Source organism: Thunnus thynnus, chromosome 8 (assembly GCF_963924715.1).
Source record: "Thunnus thynnus chromosome 8, fThuThy2.1, whole genome shotgun sequence".
In the NCBI taxonomy this organism is placed as follows: Eukaryota; Metazoa; Chordata; class Actinopteri; order Scombriformes; family Scombridae; genus Thunnus; species Thunnus thynnus.
The window spans coordinates 6,359,147-6,385,598 of record NC_089524.1 but is presented as its reverse complement, the minus strand read 5'-3'; the positions used below and the strand labels follow the sequence as shown (position 1 = coordinate 6,385,598).

General features: G+C 38.5%; 2 protein-coding genes and 2 long non-coding RNA genes across 6 annotated transcripts in view; 2 read left to right on the top strand and 2 right to left on the bottom strand.

Annotated features, from left to right (window-relative positions):
- Positions 1–801: 801 nt before the first annotated feature.
- Positions 802–7,111, bottom strand: LOC137187393 (alanine aminotransferase 2-like). Of its 2 annotated transcripts, XM_067596249.1 has the most exons (9): positions 7,026–7,111; positions 6,794–6,927; positions 4,497–4,740; positions 4,329–4,408; positions 4,088–4,224; positions 3,779–3,953; positions 3,491–3,646; positions 2,611–2,723; positions 803–2,523 (listed from the first exon to the last, which is right to left on the bottom strand). In XM_067596249.1, the coding sequence occupies exons 2-9, from the start codon at positions 6,866–6,868 to the stop codon at positions 2,418–2,420; spliced, it is 1,086 nt and encodes a 361-aa protein (XP_067452350.1). In that variant the 5' UTR covers positions 6,869–6,927; positions 7,026–7,111; the 3' UTR covers positions 803–2,417. The 2 variants fall into 2 exon arrangements, with proteins under 2 accessions (XP_067452349.1, XP_067452350.1); XM_067596248.1 differs by lacking the exon at positions 7,026–7,111 and having other exon boundaries at positions 802–2,523; positions 6,794–6,979.
- On the top strand, positions 5,292–7,174 carry LOC137187394 (uncharacterized). The gene is made up of 3 exons (XR_010929202.1): positions 5,292–5,467; positions 6,482–6,642; positions 7,041–7,174. It is a non-coding gene; the product is annotated as an uncharacterized lncRNA (long non-coding RNA).
- Positions 7,175–8,360: 1,186 nt separating this feature from the next.
- On the top strand, positions 8,361–25,047 carry LOC137187392 (uncharacterized). The gene is made up of 3 exons (XR_010929201.1): positions 8,361–8,972; positions 9,265–9,381; positions 24,957–25,047. It is a non-coding gene; the product is annotated as an uncharacterized lncRNA (long non-coding RNA).
- Positions 24,040–26,452, bottom strand: part of LOC137187388 (1-phosphatidylinositol 4,5-bisphosphate phosphodiesterase gamma-1-like) — a 33,144-nt gene continuing 30,731 nt past the window's right edge. For both annotated transcript variants that reach the window (XM_067596239.1, XM_067596240.1), the window contains 3 exons: positions 25,506–25,594; positions 24,961–25,145; positions 24,040–24,303 (listed from right to left, as the gene is read on the bottom strand). In XM_067596239.1, the coding sequence (XP_067452340.1) occupies positions 24,243–24,303; positions 24,961–25,145; positions 25,506–25,594 (335 nt within the window). In that variant the 3' untranslated portion in view covers positions 24,040–24,242. The remainder of the gene's footprint in view (positions 24,304–24,960; positions 25,146–25,505; positions 25,595–26,452) is intronic.

Below are 26,452 nucleotides of genomic sequence, written 5' to 3'. Positions count from 1 at the left end.
AGGAAGTTTATTAGTTTGAAAACATTAAGAACATTGTTATGTTCCTGATGATGTCACAGGGCCTAAACTGTTTGTAAGATTGAACATAAAAGCATTTCAACACCCTCAGCGTCATGTAACTATTTTATATATAGTTACACTATATAACTATAATGTAACTATATTACCAGTAGCTCTCTTACATCATCTGATTAGGGTTTGTTAATAGTGTTAATAAGTGTCATTCAGTTATAGTTGTAGCTGGTTACTGATAGTTTGATCATAGAAGTCAAAGCAGATAATTACTGGTAACAACTTGGTTTGGTGTGAACATTAATTGACGACCCTGGTGTTACATGAATACATTTTACCTCATTACAACTTCAGTAAACCATCAAAGGTTTATATCTTCTAATGCCGAATGGTTCAGGGTGTTCCAGCAATAATAATAAAACATGATAAATGAGATGATAACAGTTTGTTTTCAGACAGGATGTTGGGTTTAGTTGTCTGCATGTTTGTTTAGGTTATTCTGAACAAAAAGCTTCTGATTTGATTTTAATTATGAAGTAAGGTGTTTGGAGAATGTCCAATCAAGTTATGAAATGAACTCTTAATTTATTCTTTTATTTATTTATTTATTTATTTATTTAACTTACAGGGTCGATGCACATGAATAAACATTGCTGTAACAGGGTTTCTGCAGGGTTCATCAGTCCATTAAGTTAAGTTAAAGACTTAAGACCCTTTTAAACACAGTCAAATTTAATACCTGTTTCAGGGTCACATCAGCCAAAGTATGAAAGTTTGATGGAAAACCACATTTTCACATTTTTTCAGTACTTCTAAGCAGTAAACAACAATAATTCCTAATGATATAACTAACTAGAAAATGCAATTTCAGAAGAAATTACATGTGATTGCTGAAAGCTGAAGTTGATGGCGTTGCATTGCTGGAAGCTGAATAGTATTAAAATTCTATCAAGAATAACATTGGCTGCAGTTGGGATCAAACCTACAACCTCATGTTTGTAAGATAGCAATACTTAGCACTGAGCTAACATGTGACACAGCAAACACTGAGCAAGATCTGATTTTCTTATTAAGACTTTTAATTGCATAAAAAGGGTTGCAGCTCTGACATTATTATAATAATAGGGGGAGCTGGAGTTGCATAGCATGATGGTACATAATAAACATGTTTGTTTATAAGAGCAGAGGTATGAGGAGCTCTCCCGTGAGCTGGTATTGAATCCAGCTTGCAATCTAACAGGGGAAGCTGACTATTGACAGGGCTTAGCCACAGAGCCGGCAGGGAATCCCTGAAATGTGCTGCACAAATTCATATTTTGTTGAGGAAAAATTGATTTGCCCAAAACGAAGCTTCTAACTCAGAGTTTGGACATTATTAGTGACAGCAGGACTTGCTGAGCATGAGGAAGTACAAAGTGTTTAAAGTTTAAGAAATGGGAGTGAGGAGACAGAGCCTGCAGATTGCATTGCAGTCAATGAGAGCATGACAGCGCTCTCCCTATCAATTATGGTTTAGAGCTCAAAAACTATAACTCATATGGGAAATATATTTACATTTTGAGAGAGAGGAGGCTTGTGACAACATTTTGAGGTATGATATGTGCTTGAGGAGTTGAAACTGTGGGAGGGAAATATGTTTAACTACTTTTTTTTTTTCCTGGTCTAAAAAAGTCTCTGCTCTCCTCTCTGCCTGATGACATCACGCTGATGAAATCTGAAAACTGCTGTACTTTGGACTTAAATTGCTCCAAAAGTACAGAAGGTACAGAACACAACTTTGAAAAAGTTAAAAGTTAAAAGTTTTGTGAACATTTTAAAGTTTGAATGGGGTCTGTAGTTTCAAAGTAACAAAGGTTTGAACTCAGTTGGATCATTCCTCCCATAGACTACCATTATAAATTTTGTACAGGTTTCCACTTGGTAAATGTGATTTATATTCATTTACGCACATAACCACCTTTATAGCCAGAAAGACACTTATATCCCAAACATATTCGTCAAACTAGCAGACAAAGTAAATGAGCTAATATACCAGTTAACCACCAAAAGGAGCTGACTGGCTCCTGCCATGTTTGTATCCATGCTGTCCAATGAGAAAAGGGAACTTGAGGGGGCTGCTGTATCTGAATCATGTGAACTGCAAGCCTTCTTAACATATACTGTATATGATATGATTAAAATGTTCTTTTAAAAACTCTGGAGTTGTTTTTAAGCATGCATAAAAAGACAATATGAGGAATCTGAGACACACTTGTGTATACATAAATGAGCATAAAATCACAAATGCTTGAGAACACTCTCTGCGTGTTCAACAAATCTCCTTTCCAACATCCACACTCAAGTTGAGGACCTGTCCTTCTCTACAGGGGACTACATGTTGGGTCGCTGTATTTTGTCTCTGCCCTTTACACCTTTGTCAGGGTGCAGCTGTCTGCCCAAAGGCGACGATGGAAAGAACCGAGGCGATCCAGGGCCTCCTCCAGGGTGTGAGGAGGAACAAGGATGCAGAATCTAAGAGAGAAAACACATAGTATATGGTCACTTTTTGAGAAAATGAAACATATGTGACTGATGTGGCTATAACTTCATGTCTCTTACCTCAGATGGTGGTTGCCAGTTGTTCCTCCATGCTGACACCCTGCTCCTACAAACACACCCTCCTCCTCCAGTAACTTCTGGCAGTACAAGACATCTGCCTCCACCTCCAGCACCTGAAAAATGGACATGAGGACTTGAACTAAGCCTTCATATGTGAACATTGTGACATAATACAGTGATTTGTTTCCCTGCTGGGAAGAACAACAGACTGTTTGAGTAATTATCACCTCAGATGACCTGTTCAGATATTAATAGATGTATCTGATCTCTGATTTTTAGCCAGGCTAGCAGCGCTAGTCGCTCAGTTGGTAAACCACTGTGGTCCAGACTAAAATATCTCAGACTATTGTAGACATCCACAAACATACTGGGCTGAAAAGACAGCAGAGGGCGCCGGAAACAGGCTGATTATGTCAGAAATACAATCAAAACTTTAAAAAAACTAAACTAGAATTAATCTGTTCAGTGGACAAACAGTTTTCAATTAGACTACACGAGAAGTATCAGTGGTTTTCTTCAATCGACCTGAAAAACACAGTTGGATGTGTCATGTGGATCCAGACTTTTGTAAAAATGCAATCTTGGCTGTTTCTTTTATACTTGTTGGAAACACATTTACGTTTTTTGGGGGGGGTTTGCATCCGCTTCAGGCACGACTCCCAACAGGCCCTGAATCCACCAATTAACTAGCTTGATACAAAAGTCTACATGACACATTGTTGAGATATGGAGCGTGTAGTATTGGCTTCTCTGCAAGCATCTGCAACCTACGGTTACCCACAGCATCCTTCTCTGGATAGGTTCACATGTATGTACACACTGTACGACATAAAAGGGTTATGGAAGTCAACTGGTGGAAGTAGTTGTAATATATTCCCACCTTGGCCTGCTCAGTAATCTCAGACAGCAAACGCAGACGTGGATAAAGGTAGATTCCCCCCATCACTGGCTGACAGCTCATCCCTGGTAGACCGTTCAAGAACTCCTGAGCCCGCTTAGCATTCTGGGACAGAGTGGCCCGCCTGAGGAGAATCTCCTTTGATGAAAAGAACAACAGAGATTGGTTGTAAGTAGTAATACGATATAGGAAAGGAGCTGCTCTGGGAACAACCTGAACAAACGAGGTAGGAAATGAGCCTCGATGCAGGATCTTTTGTAGATGTGTCACCTGTGTGTACGTGTCACAGGAAGGATCTCCAGGTTTCGGTGGGTTGACCATGAGATCCAGAGCAAGCTGTCCTGTGACCGGAGTACTGATATCACCACACAGCATAGTGTCAACAAACAGCATCACATCTGGGTCCATGTTGACCACCTCCATGTATCCTGCCCTCAGACCACATCTGGGACACAGAAACAAAAATCAGTTGGAGAAACGATCAACCTGTGTAACCACTGCTCAGGCCAAATCTGAAAAACATATATTATTGATGAAACTTTGATTAAGCAGTGCTGTTGACATAGAGAAGGAACTCACTCTCCCATGCAGGCGCTGGATAGAGAGTTTAAGGAAACCAACTCCACTGTCTCTGAGTACTCTTTTCCCATCTCAAACAGCACTTTCTTATAGGAAATAAACTCTTTGCTCTGTCCATACACGCTGTCCTGGTGTACCTGGAGTGCAGATGGAATCAATTGATGGATTAGGAAAGACTGTGAGAAAAAAACTGCCATTTACTGAGTCATATTCTAATCTGAGGATAGTTTTTTTTGATCACCTCATCAACCAACAGGAAGAGTCTCTCAGCTGCTGCAAACTGAATCACTTCCTCTATTGAGTTCCTGTCCTGCACATGACCTGCGAGGACCAACAGCAGCTTACAACAGTGATGACAGCAAGGACGTTTGAACAAGTGGATGTGACATAGCTACTGTATGATCTTTACCTGTGGGGTTTCCTGGATTGCTGATGTAAATGGCTCTGGGTTTGCAGCGCCCCCTGGCTGTCTTCAAAGCTCGGTGCAGCTCCTCCAGGTCCACAGCCCAGCCCCGGTCCTCTCTCAGCTGGTAGGGTACCAGCATCACACCGGCCTCATCCAACAACATAGGTAGGGTGTGTGGGCAGGGAATGGGGGTCAACACACCTGTCTGAGTCTCCCCCTCCCCACTGGCCAGCAGCTTCACAACCACCTAAACACAATAGATCGATATGCAATACTTAATGTATATTGATTCTGTCAGTGCTGAATTGTTCAATAATTACACATTTTGGGTTTAAAGGATAATTCTGGTTTATTACAATTTGTGCCTTGTCCTGAAATTGTGTACAGGGCTTATTGGTGCCTAAAGGATCAAGCATACTGACTTTGGTTATATTCTGACTTTTTCTCTGGTGCGACCATGAGGTTAATATTTATAGTTTTGTGTGAAATGTTTCAACAACTATTGGATGGTGTGAAAAGGTTGTTGGTTCCCAACATTGTTAGAGTTTTTATTTATTAGATCACTAATTTCAATCCAAAGTTTCTGTTAATTTATCAGTCATGTCATCATCTCTACGAATAATGGAATGGTTTCGGTTGATTAACGAAATATAACATTATGAAACACAACCTAAAGGGCTTCAGACCTGTTGTGATCCTTTTTGAGAGTTTTGTGATGGTGGGCAGATCGTCTGCTCAATCAGTGATAGTGACAAAAGGTGTGCATCATTAACTGCACTGAGCAGTGAGTCACTAGGCTCTGTCAAGATGAGGTAGGAAAGATAAAACTGTTCTGTAGTAAATGACATTCTGTATGATTTGGTGCACTCATGTGATGTGATTGTCAGCAGTAACAGAGAAATTCTATATCAGTGTTCTATATGTTTTGAAAGCCTTTTATCAGTCTAGCCCCCCCGTGGTAACCTGAGTAGATGGTACGTTCCAGTTACGTGTAGGAAGAAGGTAAAAGGCCAGTCACTGGTCTATTGAGATGGAGTCGGGAAGATAGTAGGTGGCAGCTCACTTTAAGACTGCAGATATTCATTTTATTTGTAGTTTTGTGTGAAATGTTTCAACAACTATTGGATGATGTGAAAAGGTTGCTGGTTCCCAACATTGTTAGAGTTTTTGTATTAGATTACTAATTTCAGTCCAATGTTTCTGTTCATTTTTCAGTCATGTTATAGAAATAATGGAATGGTTTCGGTTGATTAGGTTGTGTTTCATAATATTATATTTTGTTGAAGGGCTTCAGTCCTATTGTGATTCTTTTTGAGAGTTTTGTGATGGTGAGCAGATCGTCTGCTTAATCAGTGATAGTGACAAAAGGTGTGCATCATTAACTGCACTGAGCCACTAGGCAGTGTTGTTCTTGTGGTAACCTGAGTAGATGGTATGTTCCAGTTAGGTGCGTCAAAGAGGGTAAAAGGCCAGTCACTGGTCTGTTGAGATGGAGTCGGGAAGATAGTAGGTGGCAGCTCACTTTAAGACTGCAGATTTTATTTATTTGTTTGTTTGCTTTGGTTTGGCTTTTAACATCACTTTTTTGCACATACTCCAGCCACATAACATACATAAGTTTCCAGTGCCAAATAACATCTTCTGCCCTTTATATGAGGTGGTGGCGCTACGGATGGCTATGGATTGCCATGAATTGTTACTTTGTTGATCCTTTAATGTTTCATCCAGAGCCATCATCAAATTTTTAACATTACGACCAAATATTTGCAAAACTGTCACTTCCACCAACCTCAGCTGTACTTTGTGTTTGGTGCCAATTAACAAATATTAGCATGCTAACATACCAAACTAAGATGGTGTTAGAAGCTCAAAGGACCACTATGCCAAAGTACAGCCTTACAGAGCCACTAGCATAGCTGTAGACTCTTGTTTATTGTTCCTTTATGAATCAAAATTAAACTCCACACTATTTTCCCCTGGTTTTCCAGCAATCCCCCCAGGGAGGGCTGCCCTTCAGTTTGGTGACGCCTGCTTTTGATAATCTGGAATAATTACTGCCTTGTTTATAACCTGTCTGCTCTTGTTTCATGGACTCATCTGATATGTTGCACTGATGTTGCTGTGTTCCCAGATCATGGCAATTAACTTGGTGAGTATAATTTTATCATAACTGATAGAAATGATTTGCCAATATTAGAAATTACTGCCAGAATGATCCTTTAACATCCATATGCCTGTAAATATTACCTCATTATATGAGAAATAAATAACAAACAGTATTAAAGACAGTGTTTTCATACCATCAAGGCTTTTTGAAGACCAGCAGAAACAAAAATGTTGTTAGCATATGAAGGCACTCCAGCGTCTCGTCTCATGATGAACTCAGCGATGCTCTGCCTGACATGAAGCGAGCCGTAGGGGGCAGTGTAGGACCCTATGGATAAATTATTGAATAGGGTATTTCTATACATTTGTTGATCAAAATACCAAACTGTCATGTTTAAAATGTCAGACAGAGTGTACAGTTCTCACCCACACTTTTTCCAGCACACCCCTCCAGGAACCTCTAAGCCCTCAGCTTGACATCCAGAGGAAGACTGTTGTCCTCCAGCAGCTGAGGGTACAGACACACCGCCAAGACCTTAAAAATAAAGAGGCCCGAATTACAGACAACAAAAAAAGACATGAAGATGGACCATAATACAAAAGCCAAATAACAAAACTAACCTGTCGAACAAATGAAATGGGTTTCATTCCTGCTTTGTGGGGATCACCTGAGCTCACATCAATCACCTCCTTAAAAGGTTTTTGTGCCCCCTGCAGGACAACACTTTGTTAATGCAAGAAAGTATCATATGCAGACCTCTTATAGGCCAAAAAACACAATATTCAATTGTAAGAAAAAGGTTCTAAGGTCTATGGTTAATGGGAAATGTGAAAGTGCATGCCTGCTTGTCATAATTTGTAAATAGCTTCAATGTATTGCTTTTTAATTTGGTGTGAATACATTAATGATCAACTAATACTAGGAATCATTTATAACAATTAACAGAGATATTGTGTTAGTTTGTTGGAAGTATAACATCACCTTGACACCTGAATTCCTCATGTTTAATGTTTTTACATCAAAGACCACAATGGAAATGGATTTGGTCTTGTGTCAATAGCCTACCCACAGCTGTTTCTGATGAATAAAAGTAAATATCTGGCACTTACTGTTATGATCTCTTGTGTGATGCGTCCAGCCAGACTCTGCAGTGCACTGTGTGGTGAGACTCTCATCCCTCTCACCCTGGGATTCACATGTTGCAGGGAACTCATTGTGTTTTTGTTGAAATGGTTTGATTTGGATTTCTAAAATATCCACTTAAAACAATTTTCTTATAATCAGGGAAGCGTGGACACTGAAGAGGTTTCAGTCAAAGTTGCACAATGTTTTCTGCAAAACACCTTTCTCACATGCACAGGAGAGAGTGAATGGCTAACCAGGGTAATACATTATGTACCTCTCCTGTTTGCTGAGTAATCCTTCAACCATTTTCAGCTGCAATTCACTGCAGAAACCTGATCTCGAAGATGGACTTTGTAAATATTACTTCACTTTCCATTTTCATAGTGCCATTTCATAATATCAATTTTTATTTTTAAAAATATGGTTATATATTTTGTTTGTATTTATTCATATCATTATTTCTTTCAATAGCAACAAAACAACATTAATAAGAATAATCCAGTATAAAATAACATTTGTAGACAGATATAATGATTTAAAAAATATATATATGCTCATTTTAATAGTTTCATCAGAGGAAAACTGAAAATACAAAGAGAAAATCTGAAATAAAGTATCGTTATATTGTACTCCTCCAACGGTCAAAATGTTAAAATGAAAAGGACACTTGAGCTTTTAATTTGGGCATTTACATTTAATTGCTTTCACATTTTCCATTTCAAGAGTTTAAATATCACTTTCCATCTTCAAAGTGCCATTTCACAATATCCATTTGTCATTTCAAGATCTAATGATCCCTTTTCAACATTTAATCATGGTCTGATTATCCTAAAGTACAATATGATAACTTCCTAGTTTATTTATTATTTGTATTTTAATTTCCCCATTTTCACTGTCTTTTTCCCTTTCCCTTCCATAGTTTGCAACAATTTATAGCAAGAAACTGTCAGAATAATAAGCAGGAGAATAAATGATGGTCTATATATTGACAATTTGAAAACATGTTGTGTAGAATTAAATGAAATACAAATAGTCTGGAACTCTACACAAAAATCATTTCTTTAATTGTCTTGGTTTAATATTATCCGTTGTCTGTAACCCTCAGCCCGCTCACCTGGCTGTCAGTCTACAGGTGAAGAGGCGGGCTGAAGAGGTCACAGGACGGGGAGAAACTGCAAGTTAGACATAATAAGGCAAGCTGGGTCCAAATACAGTGTCAACAACTGATTGAGGACCTATTTTAGAAGGTAAATACATGTGTGTGTATGTTGGATATCGCTGAGTTAGTAGCTAAACCAATAAAGTTTGTAGAAGTAACGTTAGTGATGCTAATCGCAATTAGCGCGTTAGCATGCTAGCGTCACTAGCATAACTCTCAGTTGTAGGATATGTGTTCAGTGTTGTTGGCTGAGGCACAAGCTACAAATAACCCGGTGTGAGAGAGCAGATGACCTTTTTTTAGTAGATTAAAGTGATTTACATTTGTTCTCATTAGACAGAGGACTGGGAAACTTTCTTGTCTCTCTTGGTTTCTGTTAGAGTCTCCCCCTGAGCCGTTGCCTTCTGCCATGGCGCCATTTTGGGCCGTTACCGTGTCCAGCCCAACACCGCCACCCTTCTCCATCTTTTCGTTGCTCAAGCTTCAGATGACACCCTGTGAGTACTAAAAATCATTACACTAACAAGTAAGACTGCAACTTACTATTATTTTTAATTAATCAATTTGAGCTATTGGTTGTTTGGTCCATAAAATGGTGAAAAATGCTCAAAGTGACGTTCTCAAATGCCTTGTTTTGTTCACATACCAAAGACACTCGATTTACTGTCACAGAGGACTAAAGAAGCCAGAAAATATTCACATTTGTGAAGCTGGAATCAGAGAATTTGGACATTTTTTTTTTTATTAAAGAATGATTGCAAACATTCATCAATTTTAAAAGTCGTTGGCAATTAATTTAATAATTGGTAAATCAGCTAATTGTTGCAGCTCTACTAAAAAGTGAAGGTGTGTATATTGCCAAGCTACTACTTATGCCTCGTTTTTGTTTTGGTGTTGAGGGACATTTTTTTTCAGTAACAGGCATTGTGAGTTTGGGCCAATATGTTGGAGTGTTGACATCTCACAAATACATTTTTGTGTGCCCATAATTCTTAAGAATATTTAATGTGGTATTAATAAACAATGTATTTTATTCATTTATTCTGACCTTATGATCCTCTAAATGATAATTCAAACTTTTGTAAATGGTTCAAATTTAAAGTTCAAATATTCACCCAGCAACACTGAAGGTCACTAACTAAGGCTGCTCTCTGGTTGACATGCCGTACAAAGTGTTCTCTAAATATTTCACCTTTGTCTTGCGAAACTGCACTAATTAACCTTTTTCATGGCAGACACTTTGACATGTCGATGCAGTAAAAACACAGGTGCAATTATTACATAAATGATGGCTTACCAGTAATCCCATTCAGTGTTTACAAATTTTATGGTGCAGTAAAGGAAGGTTCTTGGACAATTGAATGAAATTGAGCCATTGTTAATGTTGTCAGTTCCAGCATTTCCTGCTATGACAAGTCCACTCTGTCCACTTTAAAGCCATTGAATGCCGTAACAAAAGTCAAACATTAGCTTCAGTGTTCTTGTATTTGACTACACAGGTTTTAAATTATATTGTGTCCCTTGTGAAAACAGCCCAGGTTATTTTTGTTAGATTCTTGTAACTTAATGTGTTTCTAAGGTGTTTAGGGCCAAGCACAATAACTTCAGTTTTATCTGAATTTAGTGGTCTTTATGTCCTTAAGGCATGCTTGGAGTTTGTTTAACTGATTGGTTTCATCTGGCTTCATTGATAAATATAATTGGGTGTCATCTGCATAACAATGAAAATTTATGGAGTGTTTCCTAATAATATTACCTAAAGGAAGCATATACAAGGTGAATAGAATTGGTCCAAGTACAGAAGCTTGTGGAACTCCGTGTCTAACCCTTGCCTTCACGGAGGATTCATCATTAACATGTACAAACTGAAATCGGTCTGATAAATAGGACTTAAACCAGCTTAATGCAGTTCCTTTAATTCCAATTAAATGTTTCAGTCTCTGCAAAAGGATTTGATGGTCAATCGTGTCGAATGCGGCACTAAGATCTAACAGGACAAGTATAGAGACAAATCCTTTGTCCGATGCAGTTAGGAGGTCATTTGTGACTTTCACCAGTGCTGTCTCTGTGCTATGATGCGCTCTAAATCCTGACTGAAAATCCTCAAATAAACTATTGTTATGTAGAAAGTCACATAACTGATTAGAGACTGCTTTCTCAAGGATCTTGGAGAGAAATGGAAGGTTGGATGTAGGTCTATAATTGGCTAAAACACCTGAATCAAGAGTAGGCTTCTTAAGAAGAGGTTTAATTACAGCTACTTTAAAGGACTGTGGTACATAACCTGTTACTAAAGACAGATTGATCATATCTAGTAAAGAAGTGCTAACTAAGGGTAAGGCTTCCTTAAGCAACCTAGTTAGGATGGGGTCTAAGAGACAGGTTGATGGTTCAGCTGAACAAATCATTGAAGTTAGTTCAGGAAAGTTGACTGGAGAAAAACAGTCCAAATATATGTCAGGATTTACAGCTGTTTCTAAGGTGCCTGTGTTTGGGGAGAGAACGGTGCCTGTTGAGGGCAGGAGGTGGTTAATTTTGTCTCTAATAGTTAGAATTTTATCATTAAAGAAGCTCATAAAGTCATTACTACTGAGAGCTATAGGAATACATGGATCAATAGAGTTATGACTCTTTGTCAGCCTAGCCAAAGTGCTGAAAAGGAACCTAGGGCTGTTTTTATTCTCTTCTATTAATGCTGAGTAATAGGCGGCTCTGGCATTACAGAGGGCCTTCCTATATGTTTTAAGACTATCTTGCCAGACTAAGTGAGATTCTTCTACTTTGGTGGAACGCCAAATCCTTTTCAATTTTCGTGATGTTTGCTTTAATTTGCGGGTTTGGGAGTTATACCATGGAGCTAACCTCTTATGTTTTATTATCTCCTTTTTTTTAAGGGGGCGATGGAGTCGAGTGTTTTTCTTAATGAGCCTGCAGCACTATCAACAAGATTATCAATTTGGGAGGGCCTAAAGTTAACATAAGAGTCCTCTGTAGTATTGAGACATGGCACTGAATTCAGCACTGATGGAATTGCTTCCTTAAATTTATCTACAACACTATCAGAGAGACATCTAGTGAGGACTTTTTTGTCTAATGGTGTGTAATCCAGTAATAAGAATTCAAAAGTTATTAAAAAATGATCTGATAGAATAGGATTTTGTGGAAAAATTATTAAATGTTCAATTTCAATCCCATAAGTCAGAACAAGGTCTAGGGTGTGGTTAAGACAGTGAGTGGGATTATTTACACACTGAGAGAAGCCAATTGAGTCTAATAATGAGATAAATGCAGTACTGAGGCTATCATTATCAACGTCCACATGAATATTAAAATCACCTACTACAATTACTTTATCTGTACTAAGGACTAAATACGACAAAAACTCCGAGAATTCAGATAGGAATTCAGAGTACGGGCCAGGAGGATGGCACACTATGTTGGGACGGGCAGTAGTGCGTTTGGTTATTAGCAATGAGTGTCGACTTCCTCTGGACTTCCACAACAATGAGATCCTGACTGATATTACAGAATCCACCTCAGTGGATGTGTTGCTGACAAAGCTCATCAGGGGGAAAATGCTTCCTTCTGCCCGCCTCTGGATAACCACACGACCTGCAGCAGCAAATCCCACCTGAGTGTGTCAGCATAGTGACAGAGGTCAGAGGGTTCACTGACCCACATAAGGAGGAGTACTTCAGGAAGAGATTTAGAGATGAGGAGCAGGTCAAGCCTCCACATCATGTGCCACATCCCAGTTTTCTGCTTGATCACTGCTACAGTTCTGGATGATGTGTTGAAAAGCAGAGTGGGAGGAGAGCTGCCCAAGACCCTGACTAAGATGTAGATGTCCATCTGACATTCATCAAGTCTGGAGTCAATCTGTTGGCAGAAGAACAAACAACATCCAAGAAGTCTGAAACAAGAAAAGCCAAATCTGCACATTTCTACCAGTGTGCTGTGGATGAGGCCTTACAGAGTCAAAATGGACACCTGGACTTGTTCCTCCACTTCCTCCATGGTCTTTCTCTGCAGACCAATCAGACTCTCCTACAAGGTCTACTGACACAGACAGGAAGTAGCTCACAGACCAATCAGGAAACAGTCAAGTACATCAAGGAGAACTTAAGTGAGAATCTGTCTCCAGAGAGAAGCGTCAATATCTTTCACTGTCTGAATGAACTGAATGATCATTCTCTTGTGGAGGAGATCCAACGTTACCCGAGTTCAGGAAGTCTTTCCACAGATGAACTATCTCCTGCTCAGTGGTCAGCTCTGGTCTTCTTCTTACTGTCATCAGAAAAAGATCTGGATGTGTTTGACCTGAAGAAATACTCTGCTTCAGAGGAGGCTCTTCTGAGGCTTTTGCCAGTGGTCAGAGCCTCCAACAAAGCTTTGTAAGTACACAGATAGTTGGATGTATTGAAAAGATTTTAAGAGATGTTTTACAGAGGATAGACAAATTATTGTTATTAAATTATTGATCCACATTAATTAGTCCACACTGTACATTGAAAACTCTCAGGTCAGATCATGTTTGTCTCAACTGATTTAGATATTACTCTAAACTATAAACCCCTTACAGTTTAACCCTTAGGAGTCTTGGGCTATTTTGGCCGTTTTTGCATACTTTTGAATTTGCCTCTGTATGTCACTTTAATGTTGCTGCTGTGTTTAACATGCCAATGTTGGGTATCTTTTTTTTCAGCACAAGATCACCTATATGACCTGACAATTATTTTTTCAGTTTGACATGTTGTATCATCATATTGGACCCCCAAAAACACACAAAACAAATAAAATCCAATTTGGAAAATTGTAATATTTTTACTATAAGAAACACAAACATGTTCAACAAAGCATCTCAAAGGTTGCAAATGTAAACGTATAATGGTAACACTGAGATAAAATCAATCTAAACTTAGCACAAAAAGTAAGGAAATTTGCGTTTGGTAGATTATTTCGTTGTTCTAACAATGCTTCTTGGCAATAAATCTGATACCGTTGGAAAGCCTGTTTATTTCCCTTTTAAATGGTGCCACATTTGTAAGGAACATGCATTTGTGGGATGAGCAGCAGAGCTGAATATGTGGGTTGCACCCATGAAAAATGTGCCAAATTTTCTCTGCCAATGCCAAACAGCTTATTCTGCCATTGACTCTTGTTTGGTGTTTGGGATGATTGAAGTTTGAAGAAACAAGACATATTGGCAAATTACAAATGTATTCATTCAACAAACAGGAACCTCAGTAGCGTGTGGAAGAACCGTACACAGCCACAACGGCCTGGCATCTCCTCCTCATGCTGGTCACCAGCCTGGTCACACACTGCTGTGGGATGGCATCCCATTCTTCAACCAGCATTTCTCACAAGTCAGCCAACGTGGTTGTGTTGGTCATTCTGGCATGAACAGCACACCCAAGCTGATCCCACAAGTGTTCAATGGGGTTGAGGTCAGGATTGCTGGCAGGCCATTCCATCCTCTCCACTCCCAAATTCTGGAGGTAGTCTCTGATAAACCCCACAAATCGATAAATGCTGGTTGGTTATTCTAATCAAAGTGTTTTTAATGTATGCCATATCTAATAGGCACATTTTTGGATTAACACATCCTCTGTACAAACCTAAGTACCGCCCCTTAGTTGCACTTCTCCATTCAATGGACCAAATATGGTGTCACCCATGTCCCTTCTAGGACACTCCCCTTGCCTCTGTTAATCTTGGACAACGATTGGCCTGAAGTCACATGACCATATATCCAACCCATCTTTGTACGCATGCTTGCTTTTATGTATGAAGATATGTATGTTCGTACTTTATATCATTATACATGTATTGCTCTTGGCCTTGTGAAGCACCTTGTGTTGCTCTCTGTATGAAATGTGCTCTATAAATAAATGACGGTACTTTATTTAACTTTATTATAACAGTACTTTATTGTAGCAGAACTTTAATTATAACTGTAGTTTATTTAGTAGTCTAGTAGTTTAGAGGAGATTGTGAAATACCATGATATATATTGTGTATCGCAATATAGCCTAGAAATATTGCGATATTACTTATAGGCCAGCCCTAATGACAAGGGACTAAACACTGACATTAGACAATGTTAGACAACAAAAATATTTCACATAAAATAGTGTTCAACACCATGTACAATACCAAATCAAACTAAACAAGACAAAAACATAACATATTATTCAAATATGATCTAATATCCAGGGTCCATCAAATCCATGATCATAATCAAGGAGGGCTGAGGCTGCCCACTCCATTGACAATACATTCATGAAGTCTTTTAAATCAATAATCAAGCCTAAAACACTTTGGTTTGTGTAATTTCTAATGTTGTAACGGGTATAGAATGGACCCAATAGCAGCACAAATGACACTGGTATAAATTTTACAGTCTTTATTCCACACAATGTCAAGGCAATAGCAGCACGGTCGGAGAAACACAGTTCTGATGAGTATGGCTCCACCGGGAATTGAACCCCGATCTTCCACTCCCAAGGCAGACAAAGACCAGGGAACAGGCAGGCAGAACTCAGAGTCAGGGACAGAAGGCTGGTGGGTATACTGGGGCAGAGACGAGGAGCGATGGTCGAAGACAAGCTGATCAGGAACCAGGAAGGCAGTCCAGTGATGAAGGCAAAATGACTTAGCATGGTAGCATAGACAATCTGACAAAGAGGGAGTGGGCTGATGCAGCTTATATACTGGCTTGATTGGAGATGATGAGCAGGTGGGAGCGCCAGGTGAAAGTGGTTGAACTAATGAGGGGTGTGGCAGAGCAGAGAGTGAGACCGGATGATTGGATAATTCCCACAGCAACAGGTGAGGGGGAGAGCAGACTCTGACAAATGTGTCATAATAATGCGTTTAACTGACATAAAAGCTAATGCAATGATGTGGTGCATGAGTTTTGACTATATATTTTCTACCTTTCTGCCGAAAAGGCAAACTAATGGACATTGGGGTACAGAATAGAAGACAATCTCAAAATGTTCCAAAATATTCCAAAAGCTCCTCATGGGAGGGCAGTGCCACAACAGGTGCATATGTGTTCCTGCTTCTCCAAAGCCATGCAGCACACATTTGAAATGGAATGATCCATTTACTTTAATGTACATGGTGTGATATGAGCCCTGTGCGCAACTTTTATTTGTAGGGTTTTGCGTCTTACTCATTTGGATACATCTGTTGTGTTTTTTAAAACCGTCTCCCACTATGCTGTGGTCAGGCATACACCCAAGTCCGTCATCTCCCAATGATATTGAATAGAAGATAAGCTGTGAGGAGCGACAAGGGACACCAACTTATTTAGTGCTGAAACTAATCTCCTCCCCAAGGCGTTTCCCCTCAATTTATTGTCCAGATCTCCATTAAGCCCCATGTCCATGTTCTTTGAAATAAGTATTCTTAAGATGGCTTGTGTAAATATGATAAAAATTCAGCATCTCTCACATCAAACAGATTTTTCAACTGGTTAAAGGGTACCATATCCCCATCCTTCACAATCTGCACTGTAAAAAAAAAAAAAAAGGTAAAAAAACGGTAAAAAGTCTGGCAGCAAAAGTTGCCAAACACTTACCGTCAAGTAACAGTAAAAAAGCCTTTAGTTATTTATTTTAAAAATACGGATATTTACTTTGGACATTGTCTACATTTTTACAGTCCAACCATTACAAAATAAAAAGAAAATCTCATCATAAAACATTGCTAGAATGTTAAACCAATGTATAAATCTGCACAAAAAATGAAAAAGATTGCAGAACTACCTTAAAATTACCTAATTTAAATGAAGACTCTTGTTTTCATACAGTACTCTTTGGTAAATTCATAGGGTTATCCAATCCATCCACAAGAACTCCCCATCAAAGTACAGATTTCTGGATGTAAAACACAGAAAAATTATGTAAAATTACATTCAAATTACCCTCCTTTAACACCCATTAATGGTATCTTGAGAGCTTTAAGCTTTTATTTTATGTGATTATCCAATCTATTCACAGTAGATCACTGGTAAATGTTGGTTTTATACTGTACAAAAAAATAAGATCATGTGATAATAGTTTACAAAAACATAATTTTAATAATGATTACCTGATATAAACATTATTTGACAGTAATTCCAATATATTTACAGGCTTTTCCCATAAATGTATGGGGTTTACTTTATATAAACATTATTTGATCTTATTTAAAAGCAACTGTCAAATATATCTACATACATTTCCCCATTAATGTATGAGGTTAACTTTATATAAACATTATTTAACAATAATTACAAGCAGCTCTCCAATATATTTTCAGGCTTTTCCCATAAATGTATGGGGTATACATTATATAAACATTTTTTGACAGTAATTGAAATCAACTCTCCAATATATTTACAGGTTTTTCCCATTATGGTATAGGGTTTACTTTATATAAACATTATGTGACAGTAATTACAAGCGACTCTCCAATATATTTACAGGCTTTTCCCATAAATGTATGGGGTTTACTTTATATAGATGTCAACGTTTTTGCCTGTATTTTTTTCAATGTACACACAATGGCAACTTTGCCTCCAACCCTCACAGCAGCTGCAGAATTAAATGAGGTAATTTTAAAGTATTTCTTCAATGTTTTTAATTTGGGGCTGTATTTTTGTAGGTGGCGCTGTGGAGCCATTTTCGGCCGCATTTCGGGGGCGGGGCCCTCAACGGGTGCCCCGAGAGCCCGGGTTGTTTAAAACCAGGTTGTGGAGCCTATGTCGCTTGTGTTCCGTACACCACACGACCCCGGGAATTGCTGGTTTTAAGCTAGAAAATAAGCCAAAGTAGTGGTTTTTAAGGCAATTTCCTGTGCCCCGTACACCGCACGACCCCAGGACATGCCATTATACTGCAGGAACGGAAACCAGTGTCATGCTGAAATTCAGTTTGTAGGTGCCTTTATAAATAGAGCATACAACTGTTATTTTCTACTTTTACAGCAAAACACTGTTACAAGCAGTGTAAATTAACAGTAACTTGTGTATTACTGTTAATTTGAACTTCTCACAAGTGGCATACTTACAGATTTTTACCGTAAAACCCCAGCGGTGCGATCCAAACCATCAACATCTTTCTCCTGCAGAGCGATGACACTTCTGACACGTCCTCTAGCATGTGGTTCTCTGGGACATCAAACAATGATGCAGTTAGTAAAAGGTCAAAAGGTAGTGTGGGAATATATTCCTTTTTTTTTAACCTGAGACATGCTTTAACCACAGATGGAACATGTCACTGTTGAGTAGATTTGCTTTGTCAAAGACACTAGTAGAGCAATAAAATAAGCGCGGTAGAAACGTCAGTTCGGACCACTGTGTTTAACTAACTGACTGCTAACAGTGAGGACTACGGTGAGTTTAAATTTTTTTTTCCACAAACCTTGTTACTTGACATAATTACTCAGACAGCAACAGTGAATAAACAGCCGTTTGAATTGTGACTTCAAATGTTAAGACAAATTATACAACTTCAAAGTGTTTCTCTCAAACCGCGTCTCACTTTATTAACATTATAAATGAATGATGCTAAACATTTGTACACAATTAGAGAGTACTAGAACAAAGCATGGAGTTTATTCAGGTAGCTAAACATTCAAAAGTAATTTAAAGTGACAAAATATATCAACATGCTCCTCTAACTGTCGCATGTCAAAAAATGCTGGGAAGACTGAACTGGAAAAATGATATGGTTAAAGAACAATGGGACAGCTTTAGTGGGTGTATGTCTGTAGCCTAAGAATCTGATGGTTTGGTACAGTACATCTGTAATCGTTGCCATGTACTAATGCTCACCAAATTATTGTAACCAAATAACTGCATCTAATATCAGTGCCTGTTTGTTTTTTTTAAATTGGTATTTTCCATTAAAAAACCCTAATTAATGTCCCTCTAATGCAAGTTGTAACCAGACTGTCCAAGTGTGTGTTTATATAAAAGTTTGTAATGAGCGAATGACTGACTGAGAAAGTGACTGAGTCACTATGAGTAACCAAGACTAACTCAGTGAGTAACTGAAAAGTGTGGCTAACAGACTGATTGTATGGGTGGGTGAGAGGGTTCGCTGTCCCATTAAAGAGTCCATTAGTTTCTTTAGGAGACTGAACACACAAGGGTTGACTGATGTCATCTTTCTCCATCTCCAGTGAAAGGACAGGGTGCCTCTCAGTGTTTATCCCTGTGAACCACCTGCAAAACAAAAACAATGCGTATCATAAACTGTAGTAGTATAAATAGCACACTATCCCAGATGGATGCAACACTGAAGGACTGGGATATTGCTGATGTGTTTCATATAGGCTACTAGAGTAATAAATCTACAAGTACACAACACTACACAGACAGTGATGGGATATTATTGACATAAAATGAAGTTATTTGGGCATGTTGTCATATAAAAACAAAGTAAAATGATCACTGTGTAATTTGGAGCATCAGAATCACAAGTCCAGCCCCGCTCACAGACATGTTGACTTGCTGCTGAAACAAGGCATTATTTTAGCAACAGTACAGATGTAGTAGTTAGCAAGATTGATTTCAAAACTTAACTCCTGCATCTTCAGTCCCATGCCTTTTACATTTCAACGGTTCAGGAGAACAATTTGAACAAAAAGTAAATCGTCAAGATTGGTCAGTAAGTCAGAAAGAATCTCAAAGAATAGATCACAGGCTTAAGGGAAAAAATATGTACCAGTAAAATAGCTTTTTGTTTGATGTTGTGATTGGATGACACGGTACCAAATCATTATCATGACAAAAGCAAGGGCATATAGCACAATTCAAATTGATTGGAAATGTAATGTATTTTGACAATGCTACCAAGCAAAGCAAAAAGGAACTCACCTGGTGATTTGCTGAATGAAGATGGGTGAGAAAAAAAAAAAAAAAGTCATATGCCGCTGTCAATCAATCAATCAATTCTTATTTATATAGCGCTATATCACAACAAAAGTCATCTCAAGGCACTTTTCACATAGAGCAGGTAAAGACTGTACTCTTTAATTTACAGAGACCCAACAATTCCCCCATGAGCAAGCACTTGGCGACAGCGGTAAGGAAAAACTCCCCTTTAACGGGTAGAAACCTCAAGCAGACCCCAGCTCTTGGTGGGCGGCCATCTACTTTGACCGGTTGGGTTGAGAGAGAGAAAGAGAGAGGGAAAGGGGGAGGGGGGACAGAAGAAAAACAATCATAACAATAACAACAAGTATAAGCATCAATAGCCAGGGAAGGATGCCATCAGGACTGTGAGGGACCGCGAAGGCTCAGCCCAGAACCCAGGGTTTCCTGTGAGATGAGAAAGCACAAAAAACTCCGGGGAAGAAGCAAAGTTAGTGACATGCATTGATGTTACATAATTGCATACAGATGGAGAGGAGGAGGAGGAGGAGGAGAGAGGAGCTCAGTGCATCATGGGAAGTCCCCCAGCAGTCTAGGCCTATAGCAGCATAACTAAGGGCTGATCCAAGGCGAGCCTGGTCGGCCCTAACTATAAGCTTTATCAAAAAGGAAAGTTTTAAGCCTACTCTTAAACATAGAGAGGGTGTCTGCACCCCGGATCGAATGTGGTAGACGGTTCCATAGAAGAGGAGCCTGATAGCTGAAGGCTCTGCCTCCCATTCTACTTTTAAAGACTGTAGGGACCACCAGTAAGCCTGCATTCTGGGAGCGCAGTGTTCTAGTGGGATAATACGGTATTATGAGCTCTTCAAGATATGATGGTGCCTGACCATTAAGGGCTTTGTAAGTTAGGAGAAGGAATTTAAATTCTATTCTAGATTTTACAGGAAGCCAATGTAGCGAAGCTAAAATGGGAGAAATGTGATCTCTTTTTCTAGTTTTAGTCAATACGCGTGCAGCTGCATTATGGACCAGCTAGAGAGTCTTTAGAGACTTGTTAGGGCAGCCTGATAATAAGGAATTGCAATAATCCAGCCTAGAAGTAACAAATGCGTGAACTAGTTTTTCTGCATCTTTTAGGGACAGGATGTGCTTGATTTTTGCGATATTACGCAAGTGAAAAAAGGCAGTCCTTGAGATTTGATTTATGTGGGAGTTAAAGGACATATCCTGATCAAAGATAACTCCCAGATTCCTTACGGTGGTGCTGAAGGTCATGGTAATGCCATCCAGAGTAGCTATATCTTTACAGTCATCATCCAGTGTCAAAGTGTTCTCTGTCTTCCCAAAGTCTTTTAATATTTAACTGTGTGTCTTTTTTGGATGTGAAGAGCTCACAACAGACACAGTAAGAAGCCTTTAGACCAACAGATGCTGCAGCTGATTATATACCAGTTTTATAGTTTCACAAGCTAAGAGTATGTCCACATTAAGCATTTTAATTTTAAAAATGCATCTTTTTTCCATGACAGTTTAGTACACACTAAGCTGGTGTCTTCACCACCAAAAAAACAGAGTTGATCTCTCGCATGTATAAAAAACTCAAATTCTTGCATTTTTCTAATCCGTCCTCATGCTTAAAAAAAACTTAAAAAAGAAACCAGTTGGAGAAGAAAGTGGACTCGACTTTGAAACAGTGGAAACTTAACACATTGTAAAATATCTGCCTCTTCTGTGCAGTGTCTGTGTTGGTTTGTATTACGCCTTCAACTAGCAATTATTGTCTCTATTGATTGCTTACTCAATGAAGTGTTAAAAAATAGTGAAAAAATGACATTCACAATTTCACAGAGTGATGTCTTCAGTTAGCTTGTTTTGTCTGACGAACAGGCTAAAACTTTAAGATATTCAATTTACTGTCTTATAAACATTTATATAAAATTTTCTAACATACTTAAATTTAGGGCTGCTACTAACAATTATTTTCATCAAGGATTAATCTGCCAATTATTTTCTCGATTAATCTATTTAATCGTTTGGTCTATATAACAACGGTGACTGACAGTGAAAAAAATGCCTGTTGCAGTTTCCTAGAGACCATTTATTATTTAGTCCAACCAGCAACTTAAAACCCCCAAATATTAAACTTACTTTAATGGTACAAGGAAAAGCAACACATTTTCACATATGAGAACCTTAAATAAGAGATTTTTCACTTAAAAATGACTTTTAACGAGTAGAGATTATCAAAATAGTTGCAGATAAATTTTCTGTCAATCAACTAATTGTTGCAGCTCTGCTTAGATTCTCCAAACAGGCTCTTCTTTAAATATAATAATAATAATAATAATAATAATAATAATAATAATAATAATAATAAAGTTATTCTTAATTTGTACCATGTAATCTACATGTATGTAATTTCTGTATTTTTGTTTCAAAATAAAAGGCGCACACGGTTACATGAAAGAGCTTTATTAAATGGAAACTTGCACAGGATTTGTAATGCATTGAGTATTAATACTGGACATTTAGCATAGATACAGAGAGGAAAACACAACTTAAAGTCAAATCGCCTAATACACAATGGCTATAGGCCAAGAAGACGACCTTTGCATAGAAGTCCCTACCCAGTGCAACTGCAGCGTAGGGAGAGAGAGAGAGAGCGAGAGAGGTTTGTGTCTATGGGGACATTTAAAGGGAGCTCCAGTATACAATATTAATTTCTACATAAAGTTACAGTATCTTCAATCTGAAGTCCATTATCATTCTTCTAATATGTTCTTTCATCTATTATAACAGGATCTACACCTGTCTGATAAATAAAAGAAGTTATATACAATAAGAAAATTAGACACAGAGGGTGATGGGAGGGTGAAGTAGCTACACAGGCGGGGCGTTATTGGATATGAAGCCATGCAACGGGATCAAATCGGAGCTGCTTTTGGCAGATCCAGGACCAGTTGACCCAAATCCGTTGATTAGAGCCAGATGATGGGAACCGATCCCAGCCGTGTGGTTTCAGATGCGAGACGTGAAACGTGTCTGCGTGACACGGAGCCGGCAGGTAAAAGAACGCTTTGCTTAGTTTTCTGTGATAGCCCTTGTTTGTCGTATTTGTGTCCGACCGAGGTGAACACACCTGAGCCCCTGTGCAGGTGACATCCAGGGGGAGCGCTGCGAGGAATGTGGTCGTCCTCTCTCCTCCTCCTCCTCCTCCTCCTCCTCCCCTGTTCACTGTTCTCAGTTCTCCTCTTTGAAGGTAGTACTAGAGCCCTTTTGAAGAAGTATTAAAAGACCTTCTCGGTGTGGTTTGGTGAGGATTTATTCGACACAGTTCGTCCAGTTTGTGCTCTCCCAGGTAGAACAGCGTCAGGAGCCCCCATCGTCTGGGCGCAGAGTGCATGTGATCACCCCAAAAAAGACTTGGTCTCGATTGGGAGAAACAGACTTTAGTCTTAAAATCCCTTTTAAACCCATTTCATGAGTAGTGGTCCAAGCCAAACGAGTAGATTCCTCCTCCAGTTTCTGTTAGTAGTTTTCCCTTAAAGGGCCACTATTCCAGTTGTAGAGAAAAACAGTTTGACCTCACATATCAGTTTGCTTTTACTCTCTTAAACACAGAGTAACTACAATCTAAAAAGCACAACATCAAAAGGCACAGACATGATATTTCCTTTTTGCTACACGTGCCCACTGCTCCCTTTCCCATCCAAATATCATTTATAGTTTTTTTTTTTATTTCCATCCATTTGTGTAACCTGAGTTTTCTTCTCCCTTTTTCCTGTTCTCTTACTAAAACCTGAAACACAGTAAGAGCAAATTTGATGAGCTTCAGACTTAATTTTAAAAGGCATCTTTTCAAACTTTTAATTGTGTTTTGTCATAATTCTACCACCAAACAGTTCCAGTTTTAAGAGGCGTTAAGAAGCAGACAGACCTAATCCATCTGAACTAAAAATGACTGAATCACAGGCAAAAATTTAAATTTTTAATCTATTGGACGGCATTAATCTTTTGTGTAAAAATGGACAGAATGTGATTAAAATGTCTATTTTTAACGATAAATTAATTGAATAAAACTCTTAAAACAGGCATGGTGGAGAAACTCAGAAAACTGGTTTCTTGACCCCCTTCAAGGCTGTTCTGGATCTATGGAAATGTCAGAAAAAAAGCCCATTTCCAATTTGGTCTTAATGCGTTTCAGCCACAAATCCATGATTGTTTTTATAGCTTAACTTTTGTGAGGTTTATTTGTCCATGAGATGCTTCTGTTTTGTCACTCATTATTACACTTTTTCCTTTGCTGTTAGCTCAGCAGGATGATGTAAAAATCTCACATTTTGTGATTTCCAGTTATAAGATTGCATGTCGCTGCTGTAAAGAGCCTGTTGTTCTCTCGGGCTGTCGCTGCACAGCACTGGTGGCAGCGAGTGTCAGGCACTGTTTATGTCGGAGTTTAGTGCTCTCTGCTGGACGGGAGGATTAGCTGCGCTTTGCTGCCACCTGCTGCCTCAGCTTCTCCCTCCTCTTTTTCTCCATCAGCCTGCAAAAGTGAATAAAATGCATTATTTTCTGTGTGAAGGTGTGCATGTTTGTGTGGATGTTTTTGTTAAGTCTTTAGATGGGAAAAAACATTACAGGCCAATTATTAAACTCAGGTTTAAAGCTACTGCAAACCTGCAACAGGAAAATCAACCAGTCTGCTTACGGATGCCAAAATGTGAAGTAGTTCGACTGAAATAAATGCATATCTAATAATAAAATCTAAAAATACTTGTATAAAATATTCTACCATAGAAATTAGATATATTAATGTAAAATACAGTAATAATAATATATTTAAAAGTTATAGTTTTAAATAAGTTAAAATTTTAATTAATGTTAAAAATGCTGGTTTTATCTGGCCAACAGTCCAAAAATATACAAATTTACAATAATATAAAACTGAAAAGCAGCAAATCCACACATTTGATAAGCTGGAAACATTTGTAAAGTAAAGAAAATAAAAAAAGTACTAACTTTTAGATTAATAAATGATATACATGACTAATCAACTAATGGCTCCAGTAATCATAATAAATTTTATAAATGTAATAAATAGTGAATAAATGGAATTTAAATGATCTCAACACTATTCAATCGACACATATTTTCATCTTGTTCCTGTGTGTGTGTGTGTGTGTGTTGTATCATCAGTCACCTGCGGTTGCGAGCCTCCACCAGCTCGCTCAGCTGATCCTGAGCCGCTCTGAGCTCCTCCAGACTCTGCTGGTAGCTGAGGTCGGCGGAGCCCGACCTCTCCAGGAGGGAAACCTGGTTGGACAGCTCGCTGGTTCGATCCCGCAGCCGCTGGATGGACGTGTACAAGTTCTCGTCGTCTTCCTCCTGCAGCCGCAGTGTGAACGAGAGTAGAGTGCAGGACAGAGGCGGACAGATGAGGTACGTGTGGATTACAGTTTATAGATGGATGTGCATAATTCAGTATTATCAATTTCAGTGGGTCATAGAATCATATTGTGTTATAGTTTTAGGAAATTGTGAGTGAAGAGTTGTCTGATTTAATACATAACAGTATTAATTGGCTTAGTTTGTGATTTTATTTGGGAACGATTCTATATTGTGATATAGTTTGTTATATGAAATCAACATTACTCTTAATTATTGTATATTTTGATATTGATTTCAACCATATCACCTGTCTACTGGCTCTCAGTAAGAGAGAGGAAGAGGGAAAGTGTTGTGTACCTTTGCGTTGACGATCTCTATGTGAACCAGAAGTGCTGCCAACTCCAGCTCTTCACTGTAGCTGTTCTTCAGAGGGATGCTTCTGTAGCCTGACGAGACACAAAACACCATCAACACTCCTAACTCAGGATGTTTACTGTCTATACATATTAATATATATGTAGTTTATATTTATATTGTTACACATATTTCATTCTTACAGGCCTAAATACTAAACAACATTGTTCTTTCTTCTTCTTCAATCAAGCCTGTGTATAATGACATGGCTAAAAATAACAAAGGCAGCGTTTCGACTCAGTAAATATTGATTGATGCCTCGACTCAGCAGCTTTTAGGGGGCAGATCTACATTATATAATCACAAACATTTACAAAAAGGTAAAGACGCATTTTTATGAGCCTGTGTCTCACTTTAAATTTCTGAGCTGGAGCTTTCTACTGTAGGAATAATTAAAGTCTACAGCCATGCTTGTAGCTCTGTGAGGCTGAACTAAATGCTTATGTTGGCATGCTAACATGCTGATGTTTAGTTATAATGTTTAACAAGCTCATCATCTTAATTTTGTATGTTACCATGCTGACGTTTGCTAAGTAGCACTAAACACAACATGAGGCTGATGGAAATATCATTAGTTTTACAGGTATTTGGTCATAAAACAAAGAATAAGACAAATAGAAATTCTAACCACATGGTGGCATTAGAGGAAAAGTCAAGGAGTCACCAAAAGGAATACAGTTTATCCTGAGGGAGGCATGAATGTCTGTACAAAATTTCATGTGAATCCATCCTAAAGTTGTTGAGATATTTCACTCAAAGACACTAGAGGACAAGTCAGAGGTTCAACAAAATCGTTGGGATTCATCATCTGGGAAACATTCATGTCTCTACCAAAACTGGTGGGAATCCATCAAATAGATGTTGAGATATTTCACTGGATAAGTGAAAAC

Excerpts from the sequence above, each read along its gene's own strand:
- LOC137187393 (XM_067596248.1), bottom strand. The coding sequence starts at position 6,964 with ATGTATAGAAATACCCTATTCAATAATTTATCCATAGGGTCCTACACT. Across the intron at positions 4,409-4,496 it reads CAATCCAGGAAACCCCACAG|GTCATGTGCAGGACAGGAAC; the intron begins GTAAAGATCATA and ends TGGTCCTCGCAG. Across the intron at positions 4,225-4,328 it reads TCTTCCTGTTGGTTGATGAG|GTACACCAGGACAGCGTGTA; the intron begins GTGATCAAAAAA and ends TCTGCACTCCAG.